This window comes from Mytilus californianus, unplaced genomic scaffold, assembly GCF_021869535.1.
Source record: "Mytilus californianus isolate M0D057914Y unplaced genomic scaffold, xbMytCali1.0.p SCAF_4, whole genome shotgun sequence".
Classification (NCBI taxonomy): Eukaryota; Metazoa; Mollusca; class Bivalvia; order Mytilida; family Mytilidae; genus Mytilus; species Mytilus californianus.
This window is the reverse complement of record NW_026262690.1, coordinates 68,981,275-69,000,497: the sequence shown is the minus strand read 5'-3', so window position 1 is coordinate 69,000,497 and position 19,223 is coordinate 68,981,275. Positions and strand designations below refer to the sequence as shown.

Here is a 19,223-nt window from a genome sequence, read left to right as displayed (position 1 = left end):
GGCGGCGGCGTCCACAAATATTCACTCTGTGGTTAAAGTTTTTGAAATTTTAATAACTTTCTTAAACTATCCTGGATTTCTACCAAACTTTGACAGAAGCTTGTTTATGATCATAAGATAGTATCCAGAGTAAATTTTGTAAAAATAAAATTCCATTTTTTCCGTATTTTACTTATAAATGGACTTAGTTTTTCTGCCGGGATATTACATTCACTCTGTGGTTAAAGTTTTTAAAATTTTAATAACTTTCTTAAACTATCCTGGGTTTCTACCAAACTTGGACAGAAGCTTGTTTATGATCATAAGATAGTATCCAGAAGTAAATTTTGTAAAAAAAAAAATCCATTTTTTTCTTATTTTACTTTTAAATGGACTTAGATTTTCTGCCAGGAAACAACACATTCGCTCTGCGGTCAAAGTTTTTAAAATTTTAATAACTTTCTTTTACTATTTTGGATTTGTACCAAACTTGGACAGAAGCTTGTTTATGATCTAAAGCTAGTATCTAGAAGAAAATTTTGTAAAAAAATAAATCCATTTTTTCCGTATTTTACTTTTAATGGACTTAGATTTTCTGCCAGGAAACAACACATTCACTCTGTGGTTAAAGTTTTTAAAATTTTAATAACTTTCTTATACTATTTTGGATTTGTACCAAACGTGGACAGAAGCTTGTTTATGATCAAATGCTAGTATCTAGAAGGAAATTTTGTTTTTTTCCAGTTAACATTACATTCAGTCTGCAGTTAAAGTTTTTAAACATTTATTAGATTCATAAACTATCCTGGATTTTTACCAAACTTGGACAGAAGCTTCTTACAATCAAAAGATAGTATCAAGAGGAATATTTTTATTGATTTACTTCCTCATTTTTGTTGCGCCTGCGATTAACAGAAAAAGTAGGCGAGACACTGGGTTCCGCGGAACCCTTACGAATTTTTTAAACTAGATACCCCAATGATGATTGTGGCCAAGTTTGGTTAAATTTGGCCCAGTAGTTTCAGAGGAGAAGATTTTTGTAAAAGTTAATGAAGGTAGACGACGACGGACGCCAAGTGATGAGAAAAGCTCACTTGGCCCTGCAGGCCAGGTGAGCTAAAAAAAAACGGTAAAATTTGTCATTTAAGGGCAATAACTCCTATAAGAAATCGTCTGACAGTATTGAAAAAAACAGTCAATAGGTAGATCTCATCATTTTGAACAACTCTGCCTTTTTCAGATTTTCTCTATTAATAGCAGTTTTTAAGATAATAGACCAAACTTGCATTTTACCCTTGTGTTCTATTTTTAGCCATGTCAGCCATGTTGGTTGGCAGGCTTGGTCAATGGACCCATTTTTTTGAAACTAGATACCCAAATGATGATTGTGGCCAAGTCTCTTAAATTTGGCCCAGTAATTTCAATGGAGAAAACTTTTGTAAAAGTTAACGAAAACGACAACAACAGACGCCAAGTGATGAGAAAACCTCACTTGGCCTTTTAGGCCAGGTGAGCTAAAAATCTGCCAATTTTTGATATGCAAAAGTATATGAAATCAAATATCTGACAATTAGTTCACCATATAATATGTATTATTTACTGTAACATATTACTAGTAAATGGTTCTTATATGAAACTGAAAGTGGATTAAGAAACAAATCATACAAGTATGGATGGATGTTTATTAGATTTGGGCAATCTTAAAACCATATCCAGAACAAGGACATAGAAATGTGATAAGAATATGACCCCCTTCACTGTAAAGAAATCAAGTGAGCAAAATGTTTATTTACAAATATTTTGCACTAGCTGTTAACTAAACTGTCTGTAGTGGAACAATACTTCATTCAAAAACCTAATTCTGAATTTGAACCAACCAATCTTGGCTCGTTACCATAAGTGCTGCATGCAAAGAGAAGTAGCATATATTTTGATTAAAAATTTTATTGTTGACTGTCAAATCATGATCAACGACCTTCAAAATTCAAGACTAGCATACACCATTAGATTGTCAAGGTGATTTAAAATTTGTCAAGATGACAAGCAGCAATACATACATTTAGATAACTTAAAACTTTTTAGTAATTTTGTCCATGTGCATCAGCCACGAGGAGGACTAGATACTTTGAACATTTGTGTATATATATTGTAAAGTGCTTAATTTTTCATAAAGATAGTTATTTGGTTGAGTGTCCTTTTTGATATTATAAATGTTTAATGTGCTAATCATTGTACTGATTTTGCCCATAATCATGATAATGGGTCCTCTATTGGAAATAAAATTTATCTTATCATACACATGTATGCATGATACATGCATGTTGCAGATTAAAACATAAAACTACATGTATATACATGTAACACCATGTGATGGAACTAGCATCTTTTTCCTATCAATGTTAAATAAGGAATAGTACATGTAATACAAATTGAATATTACCATTATAGAAGTCAGCATGGACAGATTTCTCATTGGCTGCCAAATCCATTAGTAGAGCGCTAGAACCTCCAGCCTAAAAGAATAATGGACCATGTGGAAGTATTAAATTAATCAAAGTGTTATCTGGTGTACAAATGTAGTTAGTTGGTATGATCAAGCATTTATAAATATGTTTTGAATGACACATTTTGAGTTTGGAGTTATTTCCCTGGGGCGCCTTTTTGGAGAATACTTTGATTTTCTTATTTTACTTATCAAATTGAAAAATTTGATATGAAGGAATTTCTGCACTTGACCTCCATCATGGCAACAAAAGGGAAGTTACTCTTGCTCAAATTTTGTCAATCCCAAACTATCTATTATTATGAAGATCCAACAATGGGTTATGTACAAGATTAATAATTGTGGTTCAAATTCCAAAGTTGAAGTATTAAAAAACCTTTGTGAGCATGCTTACATACCCAATGCCCCACATTGTCAATGGGCAAACAAATCTTACCAGATTCCTATTAGAGTTCAAAGACTCCTAACTCATAAGTCAATTGATAAAAGTTTCTTTTGCACATCTTCATATTATGTCCTTATTGTGTGGTTTCAGAGGAGTTGTGATGACTATAACAGGACTGACCAACAGGTCAAAAAGATTATACCCTATAGAACATTTTAGTGGGGTATAATAACCAATAGATATATTATGAAATATTTATACCTGCATGTTGATAATTGAGATATTTCTTCTGTCACTTTTTTCAAACTAATAAAAATATTACTTTTTTTCTAAATTTACAGTATTTGTTCATCTGACATGTTAAATACACTGACTTCTGCGATCCAACATTAATTTATTCTTTATCTTAGCACCAAATTATCCTCTATTTTTTATTTTTTCCTCAATTTCTCTATTGTTCATTGTTTATCTCATTTTTCTCTATTAGTAATGCAGGTCTGTAGTTGAAGTTAAAAAAACATCTGGAGAGAAAATTCTTTAGTACTTATTAATACCACTTATAAGTTATAACAACATTTTCAATCACTCAGAAAAAAATTGATAATTAGAATATATTACTTGCAAAAAATCATGTTAAACATGGGTGCTAAAATAACCACATCAGGTGCCAAGTTGACTAGGTACCAAATGGTTCGCCCTGGGTCCGTTTTCACCCTTCTTTTATTTAAAACATAATAAATATTAATGGTATTAATTAAGGTTTTATAAACTTATTCAGATGTGTATAAGGTAAATATTAAAGAAAATACATATTTCTGAAAAGTCATGAAAAAAACATGGAAATATTTAAAAATTAATGGTTTGTTTTGGAGCATAATTGGCTTCATTGATACAAATGTTTTATTTAGAATTTCTTTTAATGACTTTTGATTTTAATTTAGAATGGTATAATTATGAGGTCTTTTATTTAGTAAATCATGGTGTAGAAATGTAGAGTGAATGGCTGTGTGATTGTGTCCTTTTAATATTTGTTTTTACATAGAATATTTCAATTCAGTGCTTTTTCAAATATTGTAATAGGACATAACTGGTGTGTGATGCAAATGACTAATGACAAACTTTAACATACTTTATTCAAATAATTGACATTAAACAACAAGATAACAAAATAAAATAAAAAACAGGGCAAACAGACCCAAGGCGAAGGGGTGTCAGGGCGAACAGGTATTGTTTTCTGCTCTTTGGTCAGGTTGTTGTCTCTCTGACACATTCCCCATTTCCATTCTCAATTTTATTAAGGCGAACAGGTACTAGGGTGAATGTGAATCAAGGCGATCAGACCCTCATTTGTACCAAATTGACTAAATGGGTGCCAAAGTGTTAAATAACAATTCATAATAATAAGTACAGTATATATTTAGTGAAAGATTAAATTGAAATGACACAGTAAATAATTAATTGAAAAAAAGAAGAAAGTTCGATATATTTGGTGCAGTACAGTGTATCCACACACCCAGACTTTTGGTTTCACTTTGGTAAACTCTTAAAACCAATAATGAATTAATATTGTGTGAACAAATTCATGACGTACTTAAATTTTATGAAATATTTTTAAAATATTATTCCCCTCAAGATTTAGTGCAATGTGTGTCCAAATAAGGGCAACCCGTGTTTTGACAGTTTCTCAAATGTCCTGTGATTTCGAACATGCCTTCTAAAAATATTTAATCTTGAATAAAGGAAAGATTGCATACTACAAATTTCAGTTTGAACCAAATAGACTGCCAAAGATGCAGAACAAAAGTAAATTCATTTTGATAAAATTTGCCATAAACTGAAACTATATTTATTGAATGTTGAAATACTTAAATATGGTTAATGGCATTGCAATTATTAATTTATGCTTGAACTTATCAATCATAATTATGCTGTCCATTCGTTAGACTAAAACAATTACAAGTTGAAGAATGATTCTATTTATATCATATTGCGAATACACCTAATCGCTATTTATTCCATTCCGGATAAGTTCTAAAATTACACAACTTTTTCATCCAGTTGACGCTATCTGGGACCCTGTTTAAACAATGCACCATGCATGATACTTTTTAATGAGACCAGTTTAAAACATCGTAAATACTTCAAACACAATATTTTTTTGACTTTAATTTGAGTTTGGAAAAAGTGGATCATAATCTATCAAAGTTTCCTACTGATCGCTTTCTAAGTTTTTCCCTCCCTCAGCTCGTTACTGATGACCTTTGTTTGCGGCCTGTTGACCCAAACAGGAAGTTGTCTAAATGACTGTTTTTTCCGGATTGGACTAAATAGCGATAAGGTGTATTGAGGCAATCACTTACATGTAAATGAGAGGCGAAAGATATCAAAGGGACATTTAAACTCATAAGTCGAAAATAAACTGACAAGGCCACAGCTAAAAAAGAAAAAGACCAACAAACAAACAACAGTTCACATTGCGCTGTAAGGAAGCAAGTCTGACCCCCCTTTTGAAAAGGCTAGATTTACTCATTTCACTACTGGGGTGAGTTGGTAGGCCATTATTACAGTGGGATAAAATTACTTTTGAGTGGGGCGAGTTGGTAGGTCTTTATTCATAAGGATTAAAATATCATAAGTAGGGCCAGTTGGCAGACCTTTATTTATCTGATTTAAACCTCCTTTTCATAAGTGGGCGAGTTGGCAGGTCTAACTCTAAATTCAGCATGATTTAACTCTTTTCATTATTCGGACGAGTTGGTAGGCCTAAATTCTCTATTCATAAAAATTAAACTATCATAAGTGGGGCGAGTTGGCAGGTCGAAATTCAGCATGATTTAACTCTTTTCATTATTCGGACGAGTTGGTAGGCCTAAATTCAGCAGGATTTAGATTCTTTTAAATAATGTGCAGAGTTGGAAGGCCTTATTTCAGCGGGGATTTAAACCCTTTTTCATTAGTATTGTGAATTGGTAGAAAGTTGTGGTGAGCTGATTTAGGGCGATTTGGCAACGGGGGAGTTGTCATGGATGCCACTATATCATTGGCAGTGCAGACACACAAAGGTTCCTGTAAAGATTTTGACATCACAATAGAAAATGTCTATCGCCACAAAGGTATGCATCAATAGTTCAAATGTCACAGATTCCCAAATAGTGATAAGGTCTATTATACTATGGACCGCACATTATCAAAAAAAAAAAAAAAAAAAGACTGAAGGGCCTCTGGTAGAGTTTTTAGACTGATTTCATGGTTCTACTAAAGTACTTTGCTACACTGAACTGAAGCCAGTGAAGGTACAGGAGTGGTGCAAAGTATTACTATTAGACCGAGTTACCCTACACGGAATTCTAGTCACTTCGGCACCTCAATACTATTACTTGATATTCATTATTACTTCTTCAATGTCCATGTATGGTCCTGCTCCCTCAGGAAACATTTCATCGACAGCCACGATTGACGGTTTCATGGTTGTTGCTCTGACAATCTACAATAAAGTGTAAATTTGACACCAGCATATAGCTTTTTTTGTAGCTGCTGAACTTTTTTTCTTTGTAACGTCTTTGAAAATTTCTACATCCACCATATCTACAGGATACAAAGCACTGTCAACATGTAACACCATGCTTTATTTCAGTTCTCATATACTCATAAAAGAAATTAAGAATATCCTAAATAATTTCAAATTCAGAAAAATGCTTTTTTATTAATGTAGATGAACACTTTACAAAATGATTTCAGAGAAGTCAAGGTCACATGACATAGTCATATGATCCGTATGAGCGGCAGGTGATTTGGATTTTGAGATATTATTGATATATTTGGTAAGCATTGACACATTCTCATTGCCTTGTGTGTCACTGAAATACGACAGTACCGATTTAGAATTTGTTTTATATTATTTTCTTTTTGTTTTAGGTTTTCTGGATCCTAAAATATTTACATTTCAATATCATTCTGAAAAATGAACGGTTTTACTCTTCTGATCACCGCCCTCCTCTTAATTGGTAAGTATTTCGTATTATCGGATAGTACAATGTAGTTTACACAAGAGTCATTCTTGTTATTTTAAATTATTTCTTTGATATAAAATTGTAAAGAACATGCATGACTGACATTTACAACCAAACACGGGGCCTAATCTAGGATTTTGAAGAGGGAGAAGTGACTTCTCCTTCCATGAGAGAGAAGGGAGAAGTGAGATTCCATTACCGTTTCGGTTGCATCGTGTTTTCAAGCTTATCACTAAGGAAATTGTTTTATATTCAATAAAAGATGTACTTTCAGTTTTTTCATATGTTATTGTACACAATGTATATATAGAAAGTTCTTAATAAAAAAGGTTTAGACAATATATAGTTGTTATTTATTTATTGATACCATAATGTGTTCTAAATAAAATTTGTTGATTGGGACATGAGGGAGTAGCCTAGTAATATTATCAAGATTATGATGCATTAAATTCATGTGCATCTGCCTCAATTTACTTTTAAAACAAAACTCCAGAAAAATATGATGAATTTCACATGACTGGGAATTTAATTTATATCACCACTTGTCATTGTTTTGTAAAACATTATTGAATGTCCAGGACATTTATATTAGTTGTAGTAAATTGAGATTATCGTTAAAGATTGTAAGTCTATAAATGAAAATATCTTTCAATCTCAAGTTAATTATCCGATAAAGAGCTCATTTCTATCATTTTTTTAAAAATATCATCCATATCAACGAAGTGGTCATGAGAAAAAATCCACTGCTGATCACAATCTGGTCGAGTGTCGTACGTTTGCAATCACATTATCCATCAGCTGTCTTTCTACCTTTTATATTTCAATTTTATTCAATGAATATAATAAATCTACCGTTAATTCCCACCCTTTACCTACCGAATAGTAAAATTGATCGACTCGTGTAGGTAATAAAAATAAAACAAATCAGCTGAGTGATTACTTAACATCCTCAGATGAAAATCATCGTAAAACGATAACTTAAACAGACGGTCAGTTTTCCGTTTGAACAGTTTTGAAAGTTATATCCGAGGATGTTCAAAGTCGCCGTTGTATTTATTTAATTTGATCGATTACAGTATTAGTCCTGTGTCGTTTCCTCGATTTTCCTTGTCAGCCGCCATTTTTTTTACCTGTGAGACTTGTCAATCACAAGTTGTCTCCCTTTTACCGATTTTGATAGCGATTTGACTTTGCTATGAAGTCAGTCGGCCGGCGAAATTTAGCGATTTTCAAAATTCTTTGGCGACTTAAATCGTCATTTCGCCGGCAAGATTATGGCCTGCAAACCTGAGCAGAAATTCCACATAAATGTGTATTGTCCCCATAATTTATTGGTCCATGTATTAACTATTATACCCCAAATTGAGTATAAATAGACTATTTTCATATTATTATGTACTTTAAACCAAGGCTTCCAAAACGGTCATATATTCCGGACATTTGTATAATGTCCGGTAAAAGTCCGACTGGGCAAAGCATGAAACGGACATCTACTTTTTAGTTTTCAAGGCTTAAGAGACAGTCATTTTAAAAATAACTCGCGATCTTTTTGACCCAACCTTTTGCCTTTAACAGCCACACATTTCCGGTCATAAAAGTGACATGATCATTAAGTACTTTCAAAACAACCCCCTACTTTAATACCTTCTCATTTTAATCAAGGCTAATTAGTTGTCGAACAGCTGAAATTTACCTGTTCAGGTGACAGGTAAACTATTTTGAACCGGACATTGATCGGTCTATTCAAAGTTATTTTCTTACATTTCAGCGGTTTGCATCTAATTAATTAAGTCAAAAAGATTTAAATGATCAGAAATACGTTAACAAATATGATTTGATGAAAAAATTAAAAAGGTGAAAATGAAAAATCGTCATAACCACATTGTTTGAACCAGAGACATGTCTCTGTTTGAACTAGTACACATGTGCGCAGGTGTGAAATTGAATTATGCATCCTAATTCCTTCAAAAAATGCTTAAATTGTCATCGATACCTTTATCTCACGTTTATTCCGAATATTTTCTTGAAGAAATAACGTAGAAAGAGCTACTTACACTCATTCATGCTTTGTAAACGTACACGGAATTTACGTATCCGTCTCTGGTCCATGTTTTACCATTGTTAAGATAACATCCAGTTTAGATTTAAAACGAAAGTAAAGTTTTTGACAACGTTATTCTGCACAAATAAAGAGTCTAAGCAGATATAAGTACGCTGATGTTGCACACTTCGAATGATGCACTGCCAATTTAACAGTTTATGTCAGAACTTCGAATTTGAATCAAAGAAAGTTTAATATCGTTTTTTTTTTTAATGTCAATCATTCTGATGGCCAACTCGGCAACTGATTACCATAATTGCCTTTTATTTATTTAGTCTTAAGGGATTAAAATCGGGATAATATATAAAATGTCCGGCTGGCTAAAAATAATTTTGGAAGCCTTGCTTTAAACTCGGGTGTATATAATTTTCGACATGTTACCTTCTTTTTGGTATTAGGACATTCTGGTACTCGGTCAAGAAAGAGCAACTAAAAGAGGTAAAATCATGCTTACAAATCAGTGCAATAGGCTATTTCTGGAATCATGTCTTTCACTGGAAAAAATCGTCAATTTTGCACGCCTTTATGACGTCATTTAGCAGATAGAAGGCGTGCCTGTATCCCTGCACTATTTAAGTTTCAAGCACTTTCAGAATCGTCATTCTGCAGGGTAGTCTAGAAATAATTTATGTTCCGTAAGTACGTAATCTTAATTCCTGTATGACTGAAGGGAGGGTGACCAACTTATTAGATTTTTATTTCCTGAATATTTTGTGCAGTATAAGATCAAATTTTTTCACCTGTTCGCTCAACATGTTTTGAAAGTGATGATGCCTACTGTACATTTTGGTCACATGGTGATTGAAATCACATGATAGCTTCAACTAACTACTGTATCCCGGAATTGGCATATTGGGGAAAAGTCAACTGTTTTCTGATGATTTTGTCCTGAAAACTTAACTGGTAATTTTTTTCCTGATCAACATTGCAGAGTTGTGGAACTTTATTCGTTGAAAAATCATCAAAAACTGTCACTTTTTCACACTTTGAATGGTTATAGAATTTTATTAGTTCAAAAATCATGGCCACAAATTTAGTTAAGCTTGAGGTAGTTGTTTTTTTTTTTTGGGGGGGGGTCTATTTGAGCAGTGCTCACAATATTTCTGGTTGATCATATAAATTCATTTAAGTAATAAATAAGAGCTAAAAGGGTGACATGTATTATGTGTAGTTTATTCACTGGGACCAAGGATTTGTATAGTCTCACTATACAAATCCTTGAGTGGGAGTGTTTTACTGTAAAAGAATTATCAAAATTTAGTAACTGAGAACTGACATAAATGTGCTAGAAATTATTATGTCTGATTTCAGAAAAAATTGAAATTTGATTAGCTATGCTTTAAAAATTGTTCAAGAATGGAAAATGTGACCATTTCCAGAACCCTTGATAGGTACAATGTACCCGTATCGTATATATATTGGAAAATGTACATGTATTATAATTAACAAAGTTAAGTGACGAAAATCAATAATTGAAATAATGCATTTGCATTACATACACCAGTAACTAAGATATTATAACAAAATGTTTAATAATGTGTGTTGGATGTGTATTGTTGGGTTTTGTTATTGCTTTATATGTCTAAATATTGATGACAAAATCTTAAAATAACTTAATAAGGCAATTTTTACAGTTTTTTCCTTAAATAAGAAAAATTGCATGATGTTTGAAGAAGACAACTTTCACAAATTGAAATATTCATATCAAACAAGATAATTTCTTGTGATAATGTGACATTGGGATGCCATTTGATAGCTTCTTTTATTCTTTTGGATTTTCAAACTTAGGGTAAAAAAGTGTCAAGTATCAGCTTTAATATTACATATTAACTTCCTGAATTGACAACAACAAATTCTTTTCTACTTGAGAAACCTTAAAATTTTACATTTTTATGAGAGGAACACAGTGTACACTTAAACATCATCATTGAAATATTCAGGGAAAACAATACTGTAATGAACAAAAATGTATTGATTTTCCTAGTACTTTATTTCAGTGAGTATGTTTTGGCGAATCAATATGTTTGTATTGTTTTAAACTTGGTACATGTATTCATAATTGACATGATTGATATTCCTTGAGTTTTCCAAAGATTATGAAAATTGGTACTTGCAACTTTTGTTTCTTTGGTTAGCTGTGTTGATGTTGGATAGGATGACACACAAGCACTAGATACTCTATCAGTATCGATTTACAAAGGTCAATTATTGAATATGAAGGAAATTTATTTTCACAGGAAGAAACCCATTGACTGAAATTATACATGTATTGATAAAAATTTGAATGTCTGTAATGACATGTCCTACTATCTGTTACCCTATAGGTTACTGTGAATTTATTATTATTCGTGGGAGACCAGTTTCATGCATGGGTATAGGTTAACCACGAATTGAAAAGATAAACAAAGTACACATTTATTATAGTTTTCTGTACAGATTTTGGCAAAACAACAAAAAATATTCAGGAAACTACATATTTCCTTCATTCCACGAAAGTTGGTATTCTTGAAATTAAATTAATTCACAGTACATTAAAGCACAATAAAATCTACCCATGCTTGTAAGTCAGGTGAAAGCAAAATGTATTTTCGTGTGTCAGAAGATGTTTATTTTCCGTTAGATGGACTCACAATGAGTCAGTGCTGATCATGATTACAAACATTCTGAACATGCATAAAATATACATGTTTATTTTTTAATACCTTTTATAATTTATACGGTATACCACATGCAAGGAAGTTGCAAAGAGTTTTTATGCCCACGCCGTAGTGGAGGGGGCATTAAATTTTACCCTTGTCCGTCCCTACGTCCCAAAGTTGGTTTCCGTTCTCTAACTTTAGTTTGCCTCAACAAAATGTTATGAAACTTATACACAATGCTTATTACCACAAAATACAGATCAATTGTGATTTTGGTGGTGTCACTTTAACTGTTCTAGAGTTATGCCCCTTTACAAATGAAAAAATTGGTGAATTTTTTGTTCTGTTCTCTAACTTTAGTTTGTCACAACCAAATGTTATAAAACTTATACACAATGCTTATTACCACAAAATACAGATCAATTGTGATTTGGTGGTGTCACTTTAACTGTTCTAGAGTTATGCCCCTTTACAAATGAAAAAAATTGGTGAATTTTTTGTTCTGTTCTCTAACTTTAGTTTGCCACAACCAAATGTTATGAAACTTATACACAATGCTTATTACATTGTACCACAAAATACAGATCAAGTTTGAATTTTGGTGGTATCACTTTAACCGTTCTAGAGTTATGCCCCTTTACAAAAGGAAAAATTGCTGAATTTTTATACGCCCGTTTACGGGACGTATTATGGTATACCTCTGTCCGTCCGTCCGTCTGTCCGTCCGTCGTCAACATGTCGGACATTAACTCAAAAATGCTTTAACCAATTTGCATAAAACTTTGGTGAATTGTTTATATCTATTGACGTGAGCTCCCTTTCGTTTTTTATAAATTTTAGATTTGATGTTTCAGAGTTATGGGGTTTTATTCATTAAAAAAAGGGGGATTTTCCAATTTTCGGACAATAACTCAAGAATGCTTTCACCAACTTGCAAGAAATTGTGGTGAATTGTTTATATCTATTGACATGAGCTCCCTTTCGATTTTTATAAATTTTAGATTTTACGTTTCCGAGTTACAGGGTTTTATTAAAAAAAAGGGGGATTTTCCAGTTTACGGACAAATACTCAAAAATGCTTTCAGCAGTTCTTATGAAACTTTGGTGAATTGTTTATATCTATTGATGTAAGCTCCCTTTAGAATTTTATAAATTTTACATTTTACATTTCTGAGTTATGGGGTTTTATTCATTAAAAAAGGGGGATTTTCCAGTTTTCTGACAATAACTCAAAAATGCTGTCAGCAATTTTCATGAAACTTTGGTGAATTGTTTATATTTATTGATATAAGCTCCTTTTGATTTTCATAATTTTCATATATGACATTGAGAATTAATTGAACTTTATTTGTTTATAGTCTGACAACAGATTTACTAAGTATTGCGCAACAGCACAGTGTATTGCACAACAGCAAGAAATCTTTAATTGAATATAAATTCAATTCATATAACCAATTTCAAGTTCTTTGACTACATTTATTCAGAAACCTGTAATATGTCAAATATTTAATAACAATCCAAATTCAGACCTGTATCAAGTTTAAATATTGTGTCCATTTTTGCCCCAACTGTTCAGGGTTGGACCTCTGCGGGCGTATCCAGCTGCGCTCAGCGAAGCAGTTTATTCGTTTCTGTCTCTAACTTAAGTTTGCCTCAACCAAATGTTATGAAACTTATACACAATGCTTATTACCACAAAATACAGATCAAGTTTGATTTTTGCTGGTGTCACTTTTACTGTTCTAGAGTTGTGCATCTTTACAAATGGAAAAATTGCCGAATTTTGTTTTCCTGTTCTCTAACTTAAGTTTGCCTCAACCAAATGTTATGAAACTTATACACGATACTTATTACTACAAAACTCAGATCAATAACAAATTTGGGTAGCGTCACTTTTACCATTCTTGAGTTATGTCCCTTTATAACTTTATATGATATGCAAGCTGGGGCATCATCTGTGTCCCATGGACACATTCCCCATTTTATACGACCGCAAAAAAATTTTTGTGGTCGTATATTGGTATGACGTTGGCGTCGTCGTCGTCGTCGTCCGGCGTCGTCCGAAGACACATTGGTTTTCGCACTCTAACTTTAGTTTAAGTGAATGGATCTTTAGGAAATTTTACCACAAGGTTCAATACCACAAAAGGAAGGTTGGGATTGATTTTGGGGGTTATGGTAATAACAGTAAAGGAATTAGGGGCCAAAAAGGGGCCAAAAATAAGCATTTTTGTAACTTCCAGACATAACTTGTGTGTTAGTGTATGGATCTCTCTGACATTGTACCACAAGGTTCCATATCACTAAAGGAATGCTGGGATTGATTTTGGGGGTAATTGCCTCCAAATTTTAGGAATTAGGGGCCAAAAAGGGGCCAAAAAACACATTTTTTTCTAGTTTCCAGACAATAACTTGTGTTCAAGTGTATGGATCTCTCTGAAATTGTACTGCAAGGTACCATACCACAAAGGGAAGGCTGGGATTGAGTTTGGGGGTGATGAATCATAATGGGGGTTCAAAATATTTTGGGGGGGATTTATTTTTTTTTCCTTTTTTTTCTTTTTTTGCTTTTTTGTTTCTTTTAAAATTTTCCATTTTAAGTTGGTTATTTCTGATTTATATTTAAAATCAAATAATAATGATATGGTAGGAGATACACACCAAACAGGATGTGTAAATTATTATATAATAAGTATTGTGCAATAGCAAGAAATTTTCAATTGCACAGTATTGCACAATAGCAAGAAATCTTCCATTGCACAGTATTGCGCAATAGCAAGAAATCTTCAATTGCACAGTATTGCGCAATAGCAAGAAATATCCAATAGCACAATATTGCGCAATAGCAAGAAATTGTCAATTGTACAGTATTGCGCAATAGCAAGAAATATTTAATAGCACAGGATTGTGCAAAAGAAGATACTTCCTATAAATTGCTTATTTCTTGACCAATTTCAATGGGGTTTTATTCTTGATTTCATGGGGTTCTTTAATATGCTGAATCTAACCGTGTATTTAGTTTTTGGATTTTGGGCCCCGTTTTTAAATTGGTCCACAATGAGGTCCAAAGGGTCCAAAATTAAACTTTGTTTGATTTCATCAAAAATTGAATTATTGGGGTTCTTTGATATGCCGAATCTAACTGTGTATTTAGATTCTTAAATTTTGGTTCCGTTTTCAAATTGGTCTACATTAAGGTCCAAAGGGTCCAAAATTAAACTTAGTTTGATTTTAACAAAAATTGAATTCTTAGGGTTCTTTGATATGCTGAATCTAAACATGTATTTAGATTTTTGATTATGGGCCCAGTTTTCAAGTTGGTCTAAATCGGGGTCCAAAATTAAACTGTGTTTGATTTCAACAAAAATTGAATATATGGGGTTCTTTGATATGCTGAATCTAACCATGTATTTAGATTTTTGATTTTTGGGCCCCGTTATCAACTTTGTCCACATTGAGGTCAAAAGGGTCCAAAATTAAACTTTGTTTGATTTCATCAAAAATTGAATTATTGGGGTTCTTTGATATGCCGACTCTAACCGTGTATTTAGATTCTTAATTTTTGGTTCCGTTTTCAAATTGGTAGGTGAATGTCCAATTTAAAATTTTTAAGTTCTTAGACCACATTCAATCTGTGTTAGAAACCTATGCTGTGTCAAATATTTTATCACAATCCAAATCCAAAGCTGTATCAAGCTTGAATGTTGTGTCCATACTTCCCCCAACTGTTCAGGGTTCGACCTCTGCGGTCGTATCAAGCTGCGCCCTGCGGATCATTTTATTTGTAATAATGTTTAATTTTCATGATTTGACCTGTCCATTTATCCTACTGTGAAGTGTCCAACATCATCTTTGTAGTTGATAGGTGACCACCATTTTTGTTGAGCCTGCGACATTTATGTAACGATAGCGAGACATGGCGATCCTAGATTCCATAGGCGTCAACATTTAGGGTCAGTCTGTGTTAAAAGTTTTATTAAAACATCAATAACTTTGTCATACCTTCATTAGGAAATTTGGACAGAAGCTTGTTTATGACCAAAATACAGCATCCAGAGCAAAATTTTGAAAACATTTATTTTCATTTTCCCATATTTTACTGATAAATAGACATAGTTTTTTTATACGACCGAATTTTTTTTGGTCGTATATTGGTATATTGGTATGACGTTGGTGTTGTCGTCCGAAGACACATTAATTTTGTTTTTGCACAATAACTCTAGTTTGAGTGAATGGATCTCTATGAAATTTTACCATATGGTTCAATACCACAAAAGGAAGGTTGGGATTGATTTTGGGGGTTATGGTACCAACAGTTAAGGAATTAGGGGCCAAAAAGGGGAAAAAAATAAGCATTTTTCTAGTTTCCAGACAACAACTTGTGGAACGGTGTATGGATCTTTCTGAAATTATACAACAAGTTTCCATACCACAAAGGGATGGTTAGGATTTACTTTGGGGGTTATGGCTCAAACCGTTTAGGAATTAGGGGCAAAAAAGGGGGAAAAACCAGGGTGTCCTGGTTAATGGACAAATACTTTAGTACAAAACATAATTTAAAGCAGTGTAAGGGAGGTAATTCAAATACATCATTTGAATTACCTCCCTTACGCTGCTTTTAAATTATGTATATAGTAATGGTTAATGAACAATTAAGACAATTTAAAAGCAGTGTAAGGGAGGTAATCCAAATACGTTTCGATTAGCTCCCTTACACTGCTTTCAAATTATGTTTAAAGAAATGCATATTTATAAAGGAAGACCAGCAAAAATATCTGCAAATGTTGCATCTTTTTATTTTTACAAAAAAATCCATATGAAAGATTTGACACCATATTTTAAATTCTATTATAAAATGGATTAAGTTGGCACTATGGTAAATTTTAATGGGTAATTATGGTTGCAAACTCCATTGAAAATTTGAATTGAGATTATGACCATATCTTGAGGGAAAGAATTTTTTGGGGGGTAAAAACAAATTGTGTGTGGTCAATATTTTCAGATTTCAGAAATTAAAAAGAAAAATAAAAAATTCTTCAAATAATTTTTTTTTTTTTCAAATTTCAAATATTGAAAAATTTCAAGAAGTAATCTTTAATTGCACAGTATGGCGCATTAGATTTGTAAAATCTTTGACCACAATTATTTATTTGTTATGCCGAATCTGACCGTGAATTTAGATTTTTTATTTTGGGTCCAGTTTTCAATTTGGTCTACATTAAGGTCCAAAGGGTCCAAAATTAAACTTAGTTTGATTTTAACAAAAATTGAATATATGGGGTTCTTTGATATGCTGAATCTAAACATGTATTTAGATTTTTGATTTTGGGCCCAGTTTTCAAGTTGGTCCAAATTGGGGTCCAAAATTAAACTTTGTTTGATTTCAACAAAAATTGAATATATGGGGTTCTTTGATATGCTGAATCTAACCATGTATTTTGATTTTTTATTTGTGGGCCCCCCCCCCCCCCCCCTATCAAATTGGTTCATATTGAGGTCAAAAGGGTCCAAAATTAAACTTTGTTTGATTTCATCAAAAATTGAATTATTGGGGTTCTTTGATATGCCAAATCTAACCGTGTATTTAGATTTTTAATTTTGGGTCATGATTTTTAAATTGGTCTACCAGTCAGGGGTACTACTTAAACAAGTGATTTCAGAATCACTTCTTCAAGTAATTTGGGCTGTGAATTATTAATAATTTTTACAAAAATAGACACAGACTTTTTAAAATCACTGAAATAAGTAATTTGAGAAGTTCAAATGTAATCACTTCAACAAGTGTTTATAACATTTTCTTGAAATTTTTCCCACAATCTTGCCTTTTTATACGAACGCAAAATTTTGCGGTCGTATATTGGTATGACGTTGGTGTCGTCGTTGTCCGAAGACACATTGGTTTTCGCACTCTAACTTTAGTTTAATTGAATGGATCTCTATGAAATTTTACCATAAGGTTCTATACCACAAAAGGAAGGTGGGGATTGATTTTCGGGGTTAAGCAGTGATCTGGAAGGATTTTTTCTCTATGGGCCCAGGGCCCCCATAAAATAAATTCAATGGGCCATTTTTAGAATTAATGGGCCATGTTGTCAAATGAGTGGGCCATTCGTTTACAATAAATAATTAAAAAATAAAATGTATATTTCAGCAACGAGGCAGTGGTACTTACAGTACCTGTATGATTCTAATTGATATCATGGATATTGTTCCTGTGCTTTGTAATTTCAATTTCAATGAATGTACAATAATTTCTTCCAAACCAGGCAATATTTACGATAACCTTTATTTACAACTGGTACTGTTGCCTTGTTCATGTTCATGTTTTTCTTTACATTAAATTTGGGTCTTCGTCGATTGCCATACTTTATTCCAGACATTCCGTATTAGATGACGTTTCTGGCATTTCCTCTGCACTTCTTGTATTATTATTACTTCATCGCGATGACAAGAATAACAGTAGAGAGTAACGTTAATTGATAAGACACAACAACAATTCGCTGAAGGCATGTTTACAAAATGTTCAAACAAGCCAAAGACCAAAAAATTGACAAGGACAGTTAAGCGCCTTTTATGGAAACAAATACTACATTCATAAAAAGGCTTTTGGATTTTTCAATCGAAATAATAGCAAGCTTACTTAAAAGATTATAATTAGAAAAAAATTTTCAACTGTACTAGCCAAATTTCACAAATTTAAAGTTGTTTATAAAAATTTATATCATGAATGATGGTTTATTACGTATTTTGGGTAATCAGTTATACCGCATGTTGCTATTATTACCATAGAAAAACGCCCGAGACGTCCCAAAAATCAATAGGTGGTGCTCCTATCATTGGAGGGAACACTACACAGTTTTGTACACACATATGGCGACACGATTCACGATCGGAAATCCATTTTACGATATCTAAAGTTTAAAAACGAAGTGAAAAATATCGTGCGCCATGTGGGCGCTTACATTTGTCACCCTATGCGCCAGTTATGGTCGAAAAGCGCGATTGGCGCATGGCGCACGTCCTTCCCGATCACTGGGTTAAGGTACCAACAGTTAAGAAATTAGGGGCCAAAAAGGGGCCAAAAATAAGCATTTCTGTAACTTCCAGACATAACTTGTGTGTTAGTGTATGGATCTCTCTGACATTGTACCACAAGGTTCCATATCACAAAGGGAATGTTGGGATTGATTTTGGGGGTAATTGCCTCCAAATTTTAGGAATTAGGGGCCGAAAAGGGGCAAAAAACAAGCATTTTTCTAGTTTCATGACAATAACTTGTGTGTAAGTGTATGGATCTCTCTGACATTGTACCACAAGGTTCCATATCACAAAGGGAAAACTGGGTTTGAGTTTGGGGGTAATTGCCCTAAACGTTTAGGAATTTGGGGCCAAAAAACAAGCATTTTTCTAGTTTCCAGACAATAACTTGTGTTCAAGTGTATGGATCTCTCTGAAATTGTACTGCAAGGTACCATACCACAAAGGGAAGGCTGGGATTGAGTTGGGGGATGATGAATCATAAGGGGGTTCAAAAAATTGGGGGGGGGATTTTTTTCTATTTTAAGACTTTTATGATGTATTTAAATAGGTAATTATGGTTGCAAAC

The 19,223-nt window shown here is 32.9% G+C and overlaps 1 protein-coding gene across 2 annotated transcripts in view; it reads left to right on the top strand.

The window, feature by feature from the left end:
• Window positions 1-6,610: 6,610 nt before the first annotated feature.
• The window catches only part of LOC127698664 (lysosome-associated membrane glycoprotein 1-like), a 28,463-nt gene continuing 15,850 nt past the window's right edge, over window positions 6,611-19,223 (top strand). For both annotated transcript variants that reach the window (XM_052202260.1, XM_052202259.1), the window contains exons 1-2: window positions 6,611-6,688; window positions 6,783-6,871. In XM_052202260.1, the coding sequence (XP_052058220.1) occupies window positions 6,829-6,871 (43 nt within the window). In that variant the 5' untranslated portion in view covers window positions 6,611-6,688; window positions 6,783-6,828. The remainder of the gene's footprint in view (window positions 6,689-6,782; window positions 6,872-19,223) is intronic.